Genomic DNA, 20,142 nt, shown 5'->3' with positions numbered 1-20,142 from the left:
ATATAATTCGATTAACGTGTGAGTAATAATAATTACATATTAATGCGCATGTGAATGATTACCTACAATTTGATTCATGTGTAACACGTGTCTATAATAAATTATTCGTTGCTATGGAAATTTATTTTTAACAAAATAATGTGAGTTATTGAACCTGACAATTAACGGTGGTTAAATTGTTGGTTCCATCACATCTATTAATAATAATTTACGTCGTACGAAGAACAACGGCGGTACACAGTATGTATTAAGCTATTAAATCCGCATATCGCAAAAAGTAACATTATGCGAAATAATGTACTACATTAATAATTTTTTATCTCCAATTATTTACGATATATTTTTCCTTCGAGTATATATTTTTTAAAGGTAATTTCTCGGCTGCTAAGTGTTCGTTTGTGCCCTTAGAATAGTAAACATTTTTCTTTAGTCTTTTTCTGGTGTTGATATTGAATTTCTTATTTTTTCAGAGCCTACCTTTTTTAATAGCATAGTTTTCTTTAAATACCATATATTTGTATATACTTCTGTCATGTCTCGATGATTTTCGAAAATTATGAAATTTATCCAAATTTCTCGAGAATTCTCGAGAAATTTGAACATATTTGTACTCTACAGTGTGTTTTTATATTATTACAATATATATATATGTATATGGATCATATCTTTAAAGATTTTATTTACAATAATTTGGGGCAATATTTATTGCATGGTTTATTTCGCATTTACATTGCATTGATATAGTCAAATAATGAATTCATGGTGTTAATCTCTGTCCCTTTTCTTACTACCTGCTCTGAATCCAACTATGAATCTAGTGGAATCAAACCACTACTTCTTTTCAAAGTTACAGCGATTTTTAACCATTTAAAAACATTCGTATTAATTCAATTTTTAAAAAAAAAAACATTTTAGTAGAATTCTCGGGAAACTTTAATTTTGCATAATATTAAACGTTCTGCAATATTTTCGTCAAAGATTTTTCTACATTAGTTTATTATCCTTTTCATTTCATACAATAGATACTTTTAGTAGATGTAATAATTAATATATTTCTCGTAGCCCCCAGAGAGTTTGTAATGTAAAACGGATTCTATGTGGTCTAAGACAATTCCTCTTAAGTCAATGTGTCTAAAGAAAGCTTAAATTTGGATAGCCCATAAAAAATTAACCACAAGCTTAATTTTCTTAAAAAATCATCATTATAATATTGCTTTATTTATAGCTATATCTAGTTTTTATCTTAAGTGTGTCGTTATTTCAAGAGAGTAGCTATCTGTATCTGATGATAAATTCGTGTCATTTAAGATTAAAAAAATCGATGCCAACTTTATCTTAAATTTTGTTAAATTTTGAGGTTTCTTATTTCTCCCTTATGAAGAATTTGGGGACTGATACCTTGGTTTCCAGAATATGTGGTTACCCTTTATTTAAATTCATTCAATCTTTGTAAAAATAATACGAAGCACACTGTCAATAACTCGTAGTTTCTAAAAAGTTTTGTTTGGCGTACCAGCAAGGTTATTTAATAAATACACTTTTACGCCTGCCCTCCAGTGGGGAGCTGTTGTTAGCGGTAACCAGGAAACGGTGAGGTGCGAATTATATTTTCGTGTCCAGATCACGTCCGTGGGTCACCACTTCCGCCACCACAGCGCCCGCCATCCAGGGGGCGCTGTGGTGGCGGAAGCCTGAAAACGGTTTAGGCGGATACTCCGGAAATAATACAACGGTAGTTCTAGCAACTCTCTGATTGAGTACTTTCTTATATTTATAGTAAATATTTAATTCGATACATGTGTGAATAACAATAATGACATATCAATGCCCACACATGTAAATAATTAATTACATTAAATTTCATTAATTTGTAACATGTGTCTAAATAAAATAATATGTAGTTAATTTGTTGGTTGCAACACACTAGTCATTTAAATTGTGAAACAATCTAACTAAAATGTTTGTAAAATTATTTATATTATTAAAATAAACATACATAGAAAAAATCTGTTTAATCACAAAAATGCTCATAATTACTGTAGATAGAAAGTAGATTAAATTAATACTACCGAAATACCGGTATTATAATCATTGAGGAAATACTGATCTTAAAGAAAACAATGCGAATTATAAATTGATTAATTATAATTTATATAAAAATATTTTTATGAAAATTGAAGGATTAAAAATCATATATTTTAGATTAACGCAACTTTAACTAATATAATTTGATTTTATTAAAATACGTAGCAGATAATTTAAGTATTATTTTGTGTATGATAAAGAAATGATACAATCATATATAATTGCTTTTATTTACGTATGAAATTATAAAAAATATGGTTCATAATAATATAATATAAATGAATATACTTTAAAACGCTTTCTCTGCTTTCTTTTTCTCAAGGAATACTCTCAAATTATGCAGAAAATCGAACATGGCCGTCGGTAAAGCAATATCGAGAATGTATTGAGGCAACCAACCTTAAAAATATATTTATTATGCATACAGTATAACATTATGATTGATTATAAAAAATATTACCTTTCATATCAGTACACATTATCCACTGAAACAAACATTGAATAGGATCACCTGGATTTTTTGGAGCCAATTTTTGTATGCTCCAACAACTTATCTTATTCTCACCTCTAAAATAGAATAATATAAATTTAATATTAAGCTATTGCATCATGTGCTTAAAGCTTATCTGCCTGAAAAATTCATGAAACCTCTCAAGTACGACATTGATATAATTATCTAATATTAAATTTCAATTGAATTGAATTATAACACAGTAAATATGAAATTACTCAATTAAAACATATATGTATTAATTTAATATAATTAAGCATAAAACATACGATTTGGTACAATTAAAATACGTGCTAATTAGTGAAACTCGACAAAATTTGATGCTCTAATTAACCTTCTGGGTTTTTTATATTACCAATAGAGTTTTTACATATAGAATTTCGCTTTTTATTAAATAATATACCTGCCTAATTAGTGATTCATATTATTTTTATTGTTGTAAAGTATTACCTCATATGATTTGTTGGAGGATATCCAGGATATTCCACAGAACTTCCAGCACTGATGAAACGATCACCGAGAGCTTTATCACAGCGCAAGTTCACAAAATCTCTGGGTTTTACAGCTCCTCCACCACCGCCAGATGTCAATTGATATGTTAAATCGACTTCATCGTCAATTCTCTAAAAATAAATGTTGATTATAAACATATAAAAACTGTTTTCACACTGATTTCAACTGTACCAACAAGTATCATCTCAATTTTATATCTATATGTTTTAAAAATATGATAGCTACCAGATATAACTACATACTTCTGATATGAGAGTATTGGTCAAAGTATGTTCAAAGCGAATTTTGGTCAATAGGAAGGGGCAAAAACAATTATCACTTCTCACAAGTCAAAAATTCACGTCAAAAGCAATATAATCTAGTCGGCGCCGACACGGAATTATTGCTTTTGACGTGGATTTTTGACTTCTGAGAAGGGATAATTATTTTTTGCGCTCTCCTATTGGTCAAAATTTGGTTTAGATATGCTTCATTCGATTCCAACTTATTGTAAGTCGTGATATTGCTTTAAAAAGACCACTGCGACGGCGACAGCATGATTTTATTGCTTTTGGTGTGGATTCTAAACAGAGACCCTCTTGAATTTGACCAGAAACATTCATTTCATTTAATGAAATACCGTGAAATTTATTAATATTAAAAAAACGACTATTGACTGTCCAATTTTTTCACCCCCTCCCCTCCCCGGATAAAGCTAAAATAACGTCCCTTATCGTCCACAATGAATTTAGAAATCACGCAAACTAAATTATTGGCTTTAAACAATGTAAGAGATCTTGTATATTATATGGGTTTATCGCTAACAATGGATATAGAAATCCGGCAGAACACCAAATTTACACAATAACCACAAACATTCTTTAATAATTACATATTACCGAAGTATTAAAACTCAACTAAAGTGGCAAAACGCTTATTAGAAACAACATTTTCGACCATGTATTGAATGCCATTGTTGTTCGGACCCCTTGGAGCCTGGAGCCCACTTTCTCTCTAATAAACGCAAGCTTTAAGGGGTGTGGTCCGAAGATAATGCGGTTGGTTAATAATTATTCACGTCTGCGATTCATCAAAGCTTCTTTGAACGATCGATATAGATAATGTGACGATTAAAAAAAATATATTAATTATTACCCTTATGTATTTAGATTCCAATATAATAGGGTTCCACTCCACGACTTTATCTAGTTTATTGTGTATTTCTTCGAATAGGTATTCTGCAGGACAATCGACGGTGGCCTATAAGATTAAACAAAAATATATTTATATATGCATACATACTATTTATCCATTCATTATCAATATAATTAATCTAATAAACATCCATATGCGTGTATAATGTATGAAGTTAGTCGCGAGTGATAAAATTAATTTTATTTTTGTAATAAAATAAAAATATATGAAAAACATTTTTTGCTGTGCGGATTAGATTAACATTTTTTGCGACATTTACTGTTTAGAAAGACAACGGAATGCTTTCAAGTCGAGAGACTAATCTTTCGGCCTTTACAATTCTCCACATTTACGCTGACCTTTGAATTGTTTAAGCGATATGAATAATAATATAACGTAGCTAACCGTTAACATGAATATCTTTCCATAGGTCTCGTGATTCATTGTCTGAACTATATCTCCAATTTGCGGTCCTTTCTTGTCATCCTTCCAATTTTTTAAATCCAACAATGCCACAGTGTTATTGAAACACTCTCTGGCTTTCGTTCTATATTCGTCGTCCTAAAATAACATTTACTCAATTATTATTAGTATTAACTCCGACCAAAATAATAAAAGACTCACGCTTAATAAAACTGGATTAAACGGAACTGGATCTTTCCATGGAAACAATCGACGCAACCATTTATTAAAGGCAGAACCTTTCTTCTCTTTGATACTGTTGATGATCTTATCATTGTGCTCCTCTTCGTTAAAATTTGCAACATCGGTTTTCACCTGGATATCGAATTCCTTTTCTAATGCGTCCATTTTATCTATCTATAATATAATATGGATTGTGGTGTAATTGATATTTTGTTCAGCGATTCACCTTACAGCTTGTGGTTAAGCTCATCGTTAGATTACATATTTATGTATATATTATACATTTGTGATAAATAATTATAGTAGATCATATTTAATCTCGATGTCTGAAAAAATATGTATTTTTTAAATCACTATCGACTTTGAAAAATTATTCCATTCAAGTAAGGCGTTGTTTTTGAGAATATAAAAAATATTAAAAACAAATTATATTACATAATTTTTTTTATTATCATACCTTTATATCTTTAATTATATTACTACAAATTTTGTATTAAAAAAATTACGATAACCTACATTTATCTTGCCATTTTAATTACTTAATCGGATACTGAACAAGTCTGAAATTTCACTCAAAGATAAAAATATTCATCGCTTATTGTTTTTAATAAATGATAATTGAGTTTGATAAAAATTCAATATTCATGTAATGATAATTTTTATAAAATTCCGATTCTTATCCTACAGTTTCTTACAAATTTTCTGCAATTAAAAATTAATTTAAGAATTCAGTCTATTGCCATTGTTATATTCGTAGACACATTGCATATTTAATAGCTTCTTAATTTTTTTATTACAAATAAACAAACTATAAATCGAATATTATTTCGAAAGCGAAGTTGACGTATTTCATTTCTTTCATATATTTTTGAGTCTAGACCAGAGGTTCTCAAAGTGGACGATGTACGAATCTCGGTGGGCAATGCTGGCTCCGGGTATTATTTGAGGGCGATGGAGGAGCCATCGAGGGCGATGGAGAAATTTATGCGAAAATGTTTTAGGTATTTTATATTTATAATAAAATATAATATAAATGGGTTAGGCCCGGACCGTAAGGGTACTTTCTTAGTTTTTTCTTAATTGCGAATATAATTGCATTTCCTATTTTTATGCGTAGCGTTTATTATTTTTTAAGTAACAAATATTTAATATAAATAGCAAATTTGAAGTATATAAAGCATTTTTAATTTTATAATTACCACTGTAAAACTAGCAAAAAAACTTTTTTTTTGATAATAGTCATTAATATCGGTGAAAGTCTTGTTTTTATTTTATTAAATAATTTTATAAATTTAATTTTAAGTTGTTTCATTTCCAAACTTGCTATTTAAAATTCTAAAATTGCACAAGCTACACGATTTTGGGGAAAGTAAAATAAATATATGGTCATTGCTACGTTTACAATTTATTATTAAATATGATAGAAATAGAGTTTACCAAAGGTCGACGATAAAAAAATTATTGTTGAAAAGTGGACGATGAGTCAATTACGTTTGAGAACCTATGATATAGACCAGCGCTGTCTAACTGGCGGCCCGCGAACAAGTTCATGTTTTTACAAGTATTTTGTAACACACAAGCTTATGTGAGAGAATACATAAAATTAATGACACTTGGAGAAAGCAAAAAAACGCAACGTCATATTTCGACATAACCCTCACTACTACCATAAGGACTACTCTTTATCGGTTTCAACTTCTGCAAAACCTCCACTCGATACTAATTTATATACATCATATATTGGTATAATTAATACATAGTGAAATATTATAATATAGCAAACAAGCCTTCTGAATTAAGATCAATATTAATTTTTAATATTAATTTTAAAACGAGCTTACTACGGTTAATTAATTTAATACTACTCGTGAAAATTCAGAGTTGCATCATGTTTATTTTGCTCTCAAATTCTAAATATGAATTTTCAATATCGGATGCAAGCATTAAAATAACAGAAAGATTATTAATTTTTTGGTGGCAAGAAAACGATTTACGAAGTTCAATAAACATTGCGAGTATAGTATTTCTGGTAATTTTGTATTTAGAATAAGAGACAGAATAAATAGTCGTTCTATGTTCATATATTATTTAATGGTTTTAGTTATTTTTAATATTTTTTTTGTAAAAAATACAAATCTGGTTTTATACAGTTTCTGGAAATAATGGAATTCTAAAACCAGATTTTAATGTTTTTGTATAAATTTTAATCATTATGAATTAGATCAACGACACCATAAAAAAATCTGAAAGGTTCAGGGCGCTGAAACTAAAAAGTTTTGGAGTATATTTGTGTTTTTCATACTGAATTTCGCTCTTACCCTTCCATATAATATTTTTGCGATTATACTTTATATCGCGTGAATATTATCTATGTTTTTATAATTTTTTATGTATTTTAAATCATATTTTATACATCACATTATGTAAAATATATAAAAATGTTATTAATATTCTATTTTTTTATTTTAAAAATATTCCTATTCTGGTATTGAATTTTTATAATAACAAAATACCGGTATTAAAGTATTTAAAACCCTCAACTATAAACAAAAAAATTGTAGATAAACTTTTCTTAGACTTATTATATTTTTTATTGTAGTATCTTATCGCAATTGCGAAATAAAATAATACAAAAATGTAGTTGAAGTACTACCGAAATATATCGCTTTCTTTTCGCACAAAATGCGAAAAGAACCATTTATAACGGGTTCGAAGTAACCCGTTATTAGTCATTTGGCACCGTTATTATATATTTCATTATAAATGCTTGTCTGCATTGACTCAAACTAAAAGTTTTTCAACCTTTCAGCATGTTATTTTAAATAATATTTAATTTATATATACTTTTTTAAGATTTGTTTAAAAAATATATAATTAACCTTTGATTTAATATTAACAAGATATTCTTAACGTAACTGTAATATTCATTTTGGCGACAGGAAATACACATATTTAGATTATTTTAAACTTAAAATAAACCATATTTACTTGGGAATGAAGGTCAGCACAACTGACAAAGCCGTGCTCCGGCCGAATACTGAAGCTGCACAAGTGATTCAGAATAAATGTAATGACTGCTTATCGTATTTACCACAGCGATTACATACATTCGATAGTATTTGTACAGCATGTACAATATAAAAAAAACATACTAATTTTGTATAACATTTTTTTCATCAGTATATAGCAAAATAGTTTTTATGAAACTACCCTAAATTAATCATATTTATAAAAAAAAAGTATAATGCGATTTATATATGCTTAACTTTCATTACTCAGCATATTTTTGCAATACTCACAAACAAGATACAAATATTATAAAATATCTAGAAACGTATAATAATTTTATGTGGGGGCTCGAACACGAAGATACATTTGTTTGCCCTCTAGAAAGATCTAATACCAAACGTGCATTGCTAAAAAAAAACACGAATGAAATCGTCATTTCGGAACAACCGAAAGTTTCAAGTGCTTATCGTTAATTATTGCAACTAAATTTACATACAATCTGTGTGTGAATAATTGGCATTGTATCATGCACAGATTGTTTTGTCATTATAGAATGGTCGCCCATAAATGACCACCCGTAAGCTATACACTTTAATTAGATGGATGCGGCCATTACTCTAATTTAGTCTTCTCTGCTATTCGTTCAAGAAAACTTACTTATTCACGTCATCAATCACTCAATTTACACATTCGAGTAAGCCGACCACGAGGATATAGACCAGAGAGACTCACATATTTTACATTTACACAACTGCTCTACATTGAAATCGACCACTTACTATAAACACTTTTGGATTAACCTGGACTTATTCTAATTCGACACCGCCGCCCGGTACTGACACCTACATTTTATCGCATTGTTTTTATTTTAAAATATTTTTTATTACTATTTATACAATTTAATTCTTCGTCTTTGAAACATGTTATTCTAGCTGAGTTCAATTGGTATTTTTTCACCATTTATATTCAGATTAGGTCTTATTCTAAAATAAACATTATGCTGGTGCAGCACTGCATAAAATACTTAGTATTAGTTCCCATAATTTGCATTTTGGCGGACGGGTAGTGACGGGTGACAATTATTCACAGATTGAACCACTGCAATAGTATTTTTATTGAAAGTCTATAATAGTTGATATGTTTGTTATTAAAATATATATGAGTGAACGGTGGACGAGGCATCACAGGCCGTTATCTTCCCGTCAAAGTACACCAAAAGAGTGTGTTGCCCTCCGCAGCCATCACGCCAGTGTTACCAGAGTGCCGGCAAGTTTTGACCATAATGAATGAATAAATAAATATATAAATATAGGCCCCCACAGTATGTTTCTCGTTGCGACATCATTTAAAGGTCAAGTAGGGGCATTTGCCTCCCTTGAATTTGTCCAGAAAAATGCATATCATTTAATTAATAGAAGTCGCTCAGCAAAATATTTTTCTTTGGACACATATTACAGTTGTTTGATTTCATCATTAGAAGTGTTTTATTTTTGTTGTCAAAATACTGCTGCTTTTATTACAGCAAGCAGTAAAAGCAGCTCCAGCTTATTTAAAGCTCTTGTGAGTAACTTGTTTTGCCCTAATAGATCAGTTTAAAATTTATAATATACAACTTACCCATTCTTAGTTGACTGGCAAATTTTTAAATTTCAAAGCATTGCTATTTAGTATTTATTGTATTACTTCATCAATGGTATATTTTTTTAACAAAGATAGATATGAAGAAATATTCAATAGTCCAATAATTATTTTGTTCTGTTATTTTTGATTCCTTCAAAAATAATTTATATTTAATATTTTAAAATAAGTAAAATTAAAATAGTTGTATTTTTTGTATGCAATCAATATTACATCTATTATAATCTGTTATAGATGTACAATTATTTCAAGCCTGAATCGAAGTTCAACTGAATTACTAAATTAAAACGATGAATGATTAACTTCATAACACTAATCTATTAACCATAGATTGGGTGTGGGATCGGAATTAAGGTCAACCGATTCATTTCGCTAGAAATCTCATTGAAATGATTATTATATTAAAATCAAAACATTTTTTATATATATACATACAAATGTTTATTAATATTAATATAAATGATTTTGTATAGTAAAAATATTTTTTTACACTTACGAGGTATACAAAATATAAAATAATATTTTACACTAAGTAAATACAACACCATACATATGCCAATCAAAAAATGCATATGGCACTAATATAATTTATGAAATGGTTCTTATTATGTTTATATGTTTATAAGATCTAAATACATACAACGCATAATTTTATAATATTTATATTCGTTAGTTGTTTTAAATCAAATTGCATAATAACACTTCTTATATAATAATAATTGAGGTATTTTATATTTTTAGCCCCAATTTTATGAACTTTGGTAGTTGATAAATGTTGATAAAGATGTATAAGTTAATAACAAAAATTATAATTTAGAGTATCAGATCCAAAACATTATTTAAATATATTCTAAAATGATTCTTAAATAATTGACAAGTCACCGTTAAAATTTTGATGATATTGTTTAACTTACTGATTTTTTGTGCACAGTTGTATGATTGCTTGAATATATTGTATGTTAACACATTCAAAGAACAAATCTCGTTCAGTTTTTGGTTATGTATTTGAACAACTGTTTCAAATTGTATCACAAGTATCAAAGCTATAGAAGCAGTTAAAAATATATTCACATAAGCATAGATAATATAAGTCTAATCACAGATAATCTTAAAATTATACACATCTCGCGAGACTATAGCGTTAAAACTAAGTAAAAAATCTCAAAATGCGCCTTCTGCACGTTTTTTGTCAACGTGATTCCTCATATATTGCAAAAAGTCTAACATATTAGATGGAATAGCAACATCTAAAATGTACTGTGGTATCCAACCTGTTAAAAAAAACATAAGAATGAATAAGAACCTATAAGGTTATTACAGAATAGTTTTATACCTTTTAAATCAACTCCCATTATCCATCTGACTGAACATCGATATTCTCTTGGAGCAATTGGTTGTATGCATAAACATCCTATTTTATTATCAGCTCTATAATAATAAATATGATTATAATCTAAGTGTATTGTGATCGAAATTAATAGAAAGTAATATAAATACCTCGTAGCTTTAGGAACAGGTGGAAAATTGGGCAGTTCGACAGATATTGATGCACTAAAGTGGGTTCCATCTATTTTGTTGATGTATCTACGTAAATTTACAAAGTCCCTAGATGTAATTCTACCGCCACCAACGCTCGAGGTTAGTTGATATGTAATGTCTGTCTGATTGTCGATTTTCTATACAAAAAGATGATCGATTGATACGTAGCGATTAATATTATTGTTTTTATATATTTACTTGTAAACATTTGCACTCTAAAATGGTAGGATTCCATTTCGGTATTTCATCGATGTTGGTATTTAATTCTTCAAATAAAAAATCAGCTGGGCAATCTACGTTTGCCTATAACATTAATTAAAATTATTAAACCAAAACGTTTATGATAAAAATATTAATAAATGGTTTACCGTAAGTAAAAATATTTTTCCAAATCTGTCAGTGCTCAAGCTTTGAATTTTATCACCTTCCATAGGTCCTTTTTTGCAATTGACCCATTTTTTAGAATTCAGTAATGTTAATGCTGTTTCATAAGCTTCTCCAGCTTTTCTCTTATACTCTTCATCCTATAAATCATGATATTTTATTGCTAGTTGTCCAAATACTTTCAATATCATTGTTCTTAGCACAGCTCAAGAGTGTATGATATTAAGTAATTTAAAAACGTATTATATTCCTTCTTTATTGTGCTATAAACAATGAAATGTTTATTAAACTTTGACCAAATTGCTATTGTATGTTATTGTATTCGTCATTTTAAGTCACTGAAACATATAAACAATAGCATGATTAATAATTACATGTGGCGATAATTGCGGATAGATCTTTCTTCCTAATATTGGACTTGACTCAGGACTGTCACGTGGACTGTAATATTCTGCGATGCTGTTGAGATCACTCGCTATTCCAATTTGATTTCCTCGGATAATAGGTTGATCTAAAACAAAATTTTTAATGATTTAAAAAAATGTATTTATTTGTAAAATATTTTTTTCCACCTAAAAATTATTGCAAGGATCTAAATAAATGATAGTCGTTGAAGCAACGTCTGAAGAATACGGTAAGTGAGAAAAGAGTTCCCAAGAAAATCCATTGATTTTTTTTTATTTTCTTGGATACACGAGGGCTAGCGATGTCTTGGTGTAAAATTACTCTTCCTTAATTTATAATCGAGTTTATTTTTGTTCTTAGACGCTTTTAAAAGAATTATCTGAGTACAACACCAGGGACGACATTTCGGAAGGACAGGGGGGGCATTTACCCCCCCTTAAATTTGTCCAGAAAAATACACGGCATATAATGAAATACTATGAATTTGAATGAAAATAAAATATTAAAAAAACAACTACTGACTGAGCAATTTTTGCCCCCCCCCCCCCGAAAATATAAAAAACAGCCTCGAATCAATCCTAAAAATAATTCATATCAGTGAAATAATTTTGGAATACATTTTCACTGGTAGATATATATTCTTACCAGTGAAAATATAATTTATTTGGCATGTGCTAGTAAATTATATGATTTCAACTTTTCTATACACAGTAATATATATATTATTTATTTATCAATTCTCAGAAGTCAAAAATTCACGTCAAAAGCAATAAAATCGTGTCGTTACCGAGCGTTCCACTGCGATGGTCCAGTGCGGAATTATAATTATCACTAATTCTGATCTTCTAGGAACAATAGAAATTGAAAAACATTAGGGTGTATATGAGATTAAAACCCAATTTTTTTTGTTATTAAAACCGACTGTACCACTGGTTCATCGTGCTAGTCAGTTATACGAGTTCCACCAAAAACATTCGCCAAACTACAGAAACCAGAAACGCTTGTTTAGTTTATGGCGATTTATATTCATCAACGCTAAAAATAGTTTAAGCAATTAAAATTGGTAGATTATTGTATCAAAGTTTACAGTGAAGACAGAATAATAGTTAAAATTGAGTCTAATTTAAAGATATGAATTTAAAAAATAGCTAATAAGACTATATTCTCATGATCGATATTCCAAGGATGAAGTAAAAAAATCTGGTTTGGAAATGTGAGAATTTGATAATAACGAGGGATCAAAAACTTGCCTGAATAATGTAGTAGTCACATCTATTGACGGAGAATACAAGTTAAAATAAATGTTTTTAAAAAAATGATTTTCATTTATAAAAACGAACATTTTTCTGTATACTATTATAAATGAAAAAACACTTAGTTATATCTACTATCTTTTATAAAAATCTTAGGAAATAAATAACGTAAATATATATTTTTAAACTGATAACACAAAGTTACACATGCATGTACTTATTATATCCTATATAAATATATGTTTTTCAATAAACTTCTGTTGATATAAACATACAAGAGGCATTAAGATAGCTTCATAAACAATTAATAAAATTATCATTAAAGGTCAATTGTACATAAATATACGATAATAACAAACAATACTGACCGTTGACTGAATCCATAATATCCCTCGCATGATGCTCGGATGGCAAAACTTTACAATCCAAAAACCAAGCCTCTGACCAGCTCATGATGAACGATATGAGAATGAAAAATACGTCAAAAACTGGTTGAGGCGATACTGTTAACTAAAATAAGCATATCCTTAAATATAATATTATAATAGATTATTTTGCAATAAATAAATATATGGCAAACTTACGTCAAATAAAAAAACCTTAGCTAATAAAAATGCACTCGTTCCTGCAGTAGTTAACTAAACAATATTAAAATATACGTTAAATTGTGATTTTTATTGTGTTTGTATTATTAGTGTTTTACTTACAGCAACGGCACACCAATGATCGCATTGTACAATGGCATAAGCAACCAATAATATTATATATCGTATTCCGGCGACTCCCACCACGTCAATCAAAGATGTGTGTATGGAATACCCTAATACTTCTACTTTCCAGACATTCCAGATTGAAGCCCCAGTGAGCTAAAATATAAAGTATGTATATAATAATATGAGTTCAACGAAGAGTACATAAAAGTAGTATAATTTAACCCAAAGTTTTCCAAAGAAAAATATAACTTTTCTTTTCATAATACAGCCATTTTTGTGGGGCATCAAATAAATTTCGTTACACTACTATATATTATAATAAATCTTTTAAAATACATAAATTGCCAGGAAGGACATATAAGCAAAGTATAAATAATAAAGCATGGAGAAGAAGAACTCAAACACCATACATCTTCGGCTATGGATCGTCACATATAGCCTTTATGAATTCTTATTTTCGATTTATTACTTTATTTTCAATATAAACTTTTCACATTGAGTACTTGCATTATTTTGTAATTTTTACATAGATATCGCATCCTCAGTAAAATACTGTAATGATAAAAAAGATCAAAAATATTAACAAAAAGCCATTGAACAGAATAATTCTAGTTTATATTTAATATGCATATTATTGTGAAATAGAGCGAAAGCTTTTAATGTTCTGTTATAGAGTAATATTTGATTTGATTATAATTGGGTTGAAATTATTTTGTGATTATCATACAAGATATTAATATTCAGATTATTTTTTATTATTATCTTAAATATGTATTTATTATTGTTTATCTGAATCTATTGAATTATATTATTTATAAAGAACCTTACCATTACACACGTGAGCCATATTAAAGCAGTAAACAATAGATCAAATGTGCAGAAGAGACAGAAGAACCTTCGCACTGATGACATGCGACCATTTCGACGCCATCCAGAAGCGGTTTCTTCCGAAGCCAACAAATTAACCGAATGGCTTTGACCTGAATCATAATTATCGATGATTAAAATACATATAATATAAATATAATAAAAATAAAAACCACTTACTAAGCAAAGGCCTATTCATGGACGTAGAAATATCATAAAACTGCTGCACAGCCTCCCTCATTTGACGGTCCCGTTCCGTGTTCATTCTCCACAAATAACACAAGATAGATTAAATACATACAGCACAGTATGCGTCTGCTAACTAGCTGAAACGTCACAATAGAAACGCACGTAAATGGTGGCGTTACGCTCTTGATGAATTTGTTAATTGAATTACAAAGGAACTAACTTTTGCCCGATAAAAATGTACATTCTGCGCCAAAATCAGTCGATCAGATAAAAATGCACTTATATAGCGATTTTGAAATGTTAAAACATCCCTTGGTTATCAATTTTTGGGTATTTCTTTGAATATATGTAACATTTTTAGTCTGAAGTCGCTGTCATCGGACGACAGCAAAGCCAGTGTTGCCATAAAAAGATCTTATGATGACAAATACTACAACGTGATAATAATTTGTGAAAATAAAGAGAATGAAATATTTTTAATCGAGCGTAGAACGAGACTACGCTATGCTTTTCTGCCATTTTTAATGCACGTACACAAACACATTTTCTACTCAGACCCGACGATGTCAAGCACGCGCGACTTCTCAAACGTTTGCAATAAAGCCCAATGTATTTTTTTAAATTTTTTCTTTACAAATAAAATAATATTAAAAAATAAATATCTATAAAAATTAAACCTAAATTACTTCTATTAAAACATACATCTATAAACATATAACACACAAAAATAATAAATTAAAAAAATTCTTAATTCCCTGCAATCCGGGCATTTTATTACTTTATGCAGACCTGTCGAGAGGGGGGAACAGAGGAGCTCGACTCTGGAAAATATCATAGCAAAAATATATTTATAAAAAAAGTTAAAATCGACCCCAAATAATGAATACAATAAACATTATTATTCAAAGAGACAGGTTGTAGTTTTTAATACGGATCCATTTGTATTAAAATTTATTCGAAAATTATTGTAGACTTTATTGTTTTTTGAACGTTTAAAAAATATTAGACATAACTAAAAATACTTAACGAATGTAAATTAGTAGCAGTAAATTTAGAAAGAAATAACGAAAAATCAACAATAGCACCAGCTGAATTATATAAATTTAATGTTTTTATAGTTTATATTATCGGTAATTTGCCAACTGGATTTAATACTGCAAAATAAATAATAATAGATTCAGTTTAATGTGGTTACTCCTACAAGAAAATCCAGAAAAAATAGTCTCGAATCTATCTCGAAAATATTTTTTTAAATATATCATTTCAGTAAAATCATATCGAAATAAATTTTCATCAGTTTATATTAATATTTTTAACAATAAAAATATTAATTATCTGGCTGGTGCTAGTAAAATTATATGATTTCAACTTTTCTATATGTAGTAATATATATATTTACATACTTATCAATATTTATTTACATCCGATGTATATGTACATGCTACAGTGAATCTGTATTTTTTGGTGCAGTTATATTTTCACTAGTAAAGTCCAAATAAATTTTAACCAGTAGATGATTTCTAATAGTGAAAATATAATTAAACTAATATGCTACTCTAAAACGTCTATGACACTTAATTTGACAGCTGCGAAACGTCCATTCGCTGTTCAAACCCAAATCTAACCTAATGAAAGTTCTAAAACTAATTATAGTTTTAGGACTTTTATTATGTCAAGTCCAACATACAAAAGTCAACTCATCTCTCAGAGGAAAATAAGCGGAAGAAAAAGTACACACAGACATCGCATCTCAAATATTGCTCCATAGGTTGTCTGCATTTCGATATTACACTATATTTTTTAAATATGATAGCTATCCTTACTGATATTACTATGGACTTCTAATATAAGAGGGCTGATCAAATCGAATTTTGGTCAATAGGAGAGCGCAATAAACAATTATCTATTCTCAGAAGGCAAAAATTCACGTCAAAAGCAATAAAATCGTGTCGGCACCGTCGCGGTGGGAACGCTCAGTAATAAGCGTTCCCACTTAATAATACAAAAAAAAATAGTAAAATAAATAAAAGCAATAAAACAATGACAATCACTGATTTTTTTCTGAATTAACTAATGTGTATAAAATAACTCACTACTCAAAAGCTTAATTATTGAAGATTTGCCGGACGGATGGTGACGAATGGCAATTTCACACAGGTTTTTATTAAAGTTTACAAATTATGTTACATGATAAAATGGTGGTGTAAATAATCGACGGACGAAGCATCGCTGGCCGTTAATCTCCCGTCAAGATCTGCCAAAGAATGTGTCGTCCTCCACCGCCATCGCATCAGTGTTTCAGGAGCCGCCTAGTTTTGGTTATAATAAAATAAATAATCCCCCACAAAGATATATAAGATATGCAATAGATGCTATGAAGTTATCAGTTTTTATTGTTAACAATGTATAACGTCACTATCTTTTATACTAAAAACATAAAATAAATGATACACTCCAGTAATAAAACATATAAAACTTTTTATTCAACACATTTTGCAATTATACATTACATAATATAAAATAATTAAGTATACTTTTCAAATAAATAATTTATAAAAGAAAAACTCTATAAAGGTTCGCTAGCATCGGCAACCCTGTTATCAGGAGGAGGATGTCCACAGCAATAAGACGACACAGTTCCGGTAACGGCCAACAACAAACACAACACTCCCAATCCAGTGACAATACCGCCGACAATTCCTTGTAAAGCTCCGTTACCCCAATCTAATCCCAACACCATTAAAGCTATTAAGGCACCGCAAGATATAAGCGAAAAAACTGAGATAACAAGATATCCTGAAAAAAATAAAAAAATATGTTATTTACTAGAAAGTAAAAAAAAATAGATAATAAGAATTATATATACCCGAAATGTAGTTCCGATTTGGTAGAAAATTACTTGTGCGAGATCTGAATCCGAGGAGTCCCAAAATCAAAGTTGTAAAACCGGATAGAACGCCTATATCTAGATAATATTTTCTACCATTCTGAAAATTATTTTAGATTAGATTAACATAGTTTATATGCGTGATTTAATTAAATATGAAGACTTACAGAATACATCATGTAGAAGCTAAGAGAAGCAGATAGACCTCCGCAAAGAGCGAGCATCGCAGCAACTAGCATAAGTGTAGCGCAACCCGGTGTGGGTTTCCAAGATTTACGTGAAAATCCATCGGAATATATTGAGCTACTTCCTTTTGATACCATTCTAAAAGTGCATTTTGATTAATATGATGATTTTGATTTTATTATAAAGCAATATAATACCTCGGTGATATCACAGCAGTACTCCTAGCCATGAAGAGCTGTTGCTTATCTATACCATTTTCAAAATCTTTACTGTTGTTCAAATCATAGCTTCTATTACTCTCTCTGTTATAATTATCAAAGCTCTTTTCTCTCGCGTAAACTTTTTTAGGACTTGAATTATTAATCGGAATTCCATAATTTAATTTCTGTTGGACTCTAGGACTGATCGGTGATGTAATATTGGAGTTCCTTCTCTGTGATGTTATATTGGAGTTCCTTCTTGGTAACGGAGGAGACGCTATATTGACGCAACTCTTTGACGGAGTCATCATTCGCTTAGGGGTACTAGAAACTACGCTCTTTGAAGGCGTTGTAGATATATCTGCATAATTATTTGAGTTGCTCATCCTTGCATTTTGAGCGTTGTATTGAGCTCTAAGGGACGGAGAACTAGAGCACGATTTGATGGGGCTTCCGACGGCATATCTTTTTGACGTTTTCTTTGGAGTAGAGAGATATTCGTGTAATTTCTGGGTCGCTTCTATATGTTTCCTAGACATTTCCGGCGATGTGATGTGAAAAGTAGGCGGACTACTCGGTACGGGAGGAGCAAAATCAAAATCGATAACGATTCCTTCTTCGTCGTCGGACGGAATTATGGCATATCTATGAATCTTTCCGTTAACTGCTCTTACAATCTCAGTTGGAACTTCTTTGCATTCTTCTTCGCTCGTCGCTGCATCTACGTTGTATTCTTCCGGTTCTGTTTCAATGATCCTCTTCTTGGAAGGTGAATACTCATCATAATCGTCTGGGATTTCGGCATATCTATGCTTCAATACTCTACTTGAGATTGTAGTTTCCTCTTCGGTGTTACTATCGGTTGCTTCCTCGTAATTTTTATCTCCAACCCCATACATTTCTACGTGCTCCTCTGTTTTTTGCACATTTTGTCGCTCGTTGCGTCTCAACGTGCTCACTTGTCTCATGATCGGTTTCGACGGTTTCGGTCCGGGTTTTGGAGGCGGCGTGTCTTTGGAATAAATATTTCTTAATGGATTATCTGATATATCTGTCTTGACTCTTTGGTTAGCATATATTTTGCGTTCTTTATGCATCACTAATTTCTTTGGAGAGTTGGCGCCCAAAGGCGGCATTCTCTTTTTTGAGGCACTTTTGGAATTCGGCGATTTGGCTATCCTTGGTGAAACACATGGCGCTTGTTGAGTGTATACAACTTCACTTTGAGCACAGAAGGCCGGATTCGAGTAGTATTTGTAAGTAATCTTTGGAGACTCCATGATCAACTCTCTCTCATGTTACATCTGAAATATAAAATCGTTATTAGAATAGCATTGTTTCAGAGTCTTAAACACGAAAAAGGCAACCAAGCAAATCCAAGGGTGAGCCATGAAGCGTAAAAGTTTCGTCTCAAAGAACACGCAAAGTGGATGAATGAAAAAAATGCAAAAATATTTTTACTTAAATTTTTTTTGTAAATTAATGTTTTAAACCGAATACACACATGTACATAAAATAAATTTATAACAACAATTAGGCATGGTTCCTACATAAAAAACGGTTAAAAAACAATGTAAAAATATCAGTATTGAATAACAGTCGATCTACTTACATATTGGATGGTTTTTGGAAAACTATTTTTGGCTTTTCAAACTCTATTTTTGTGAATAACGTATTTCGTTGTCTGGACGAAATAAAGTGATGTAACCGCCAATTTCAAACGTTTCGTACTGCGATGTTTACAAAGGGGGGAAACTCACGGGGAATCGGAAGTACCGCCGGTACTATTTATATAACCAGTGGCGGCGAGAATTTTTCGTTTACAATAAAAACTTTGAAATAATATTTAAATTGTTTCTGAATGGTGGAAAACTAAATAACTGTTAAGCGGAGGGTCAAAGTAAACAAATTTACGTTACATTTTCGCACTACGCAAACAAAATGA

At 30.0% G+C, this 20,142-nt stretch overlaps 2 protein-coding genes across 2 annotated transcripts; both read right to left on the bottom strand.

Moving 5' to 3' along the window:
• Window positions 1–2,291: 2,291 nt before the first annotated feature.
• Start1 (Steroidogenic acute regulatory protein-like) lies at window positions 2,292–15,322 on the bottom strand. Its single transcript, XM_088200235.1, has 19 exons — window positions 15,145–15,322; window positions 14,916–15,061; window positions 14,697–14,848; window positions 13,863–14,021; window positions 13,740–13,793; window positions 13,524–13,665; window positions 11,872–12,008; window positions 11,482–11,637; window positions 11,312–11,416; window positions 11,072–11,250; window positions 10,908–11,002; window positions 10,756–10,845; window positions 7,916–8,004; window positions 4,907–5,101; window positions 4,688–4,843; window positions 4,244–4,348; window positions 3,047–3,219; window positions 2,546–2,652; window positions 2,292–2,484 (listed from the first exon to the last, which is right to left on the bottom strand). The coding sequence occupies exons 2-19, from the start codon at window positions 14,998–15,000 to the stop codon at window positions 2,375–2,377; spliced, it is 2,289 nt and encodes a 762-aa protein (XP_088056361.1). The 5' UTR covers window positions 15,001–15,061; window positions 15,145–15,322; the 3' UTR covers window positions 2,292–2,374.
• A 2,060-nt stretch (window positions 15,323–17,382) lies between these two features.
• Window positions 17,383–19,938, bottom strand: spdo (sanpodo). The gene is made up of 5 exons (XM_088200688.1): window positions 19,810–19,938; window positions 18,195–19,501; window positions 17,979–18,135; window positions 17,791–17,911; window positions 17,383–17,720 (listed from the first exon to the last, which is right to left on the bottom strand). Exons 2-5 carry the CDS (start codon window positions 19,475–19,477, stop codon window positions 17,491–17,493), a joined length of 1,791 nt encoding a protein of 596 aa, XP_088056814.1. The 5' UTR covers window positions 19,478–19,501; window positions 19,810–19,938; the 3' UTR covers window positions 17,383–17,490.
• Between the last annotated feature and the right edge of the window lie 204 nt (window positions 19,939–20,142).

The sequence above is a fragment of the Plectrocnemia conspersa genome, unplaced genomic scaffold (assembly GCF_051122295.1).
Source record: "Plectrocnemia conspersa isolate PC_06_02 unplaced genomic scaffold, ASM5112229v1 ptg000012l, whole genome shotgun sequence".
NCBI classification, from domain to species: Eukaryota; Metazoa; Arthropoda; class Insecta; order Trichoptera; family Polycentropodidae; genus Plectrocnemia; species Plectrocnemia conspersa.
Note: the sequence above shows the minus strand (reverse complement) of the source record. Positions and strands in the feature narration are given on the sequence as shown.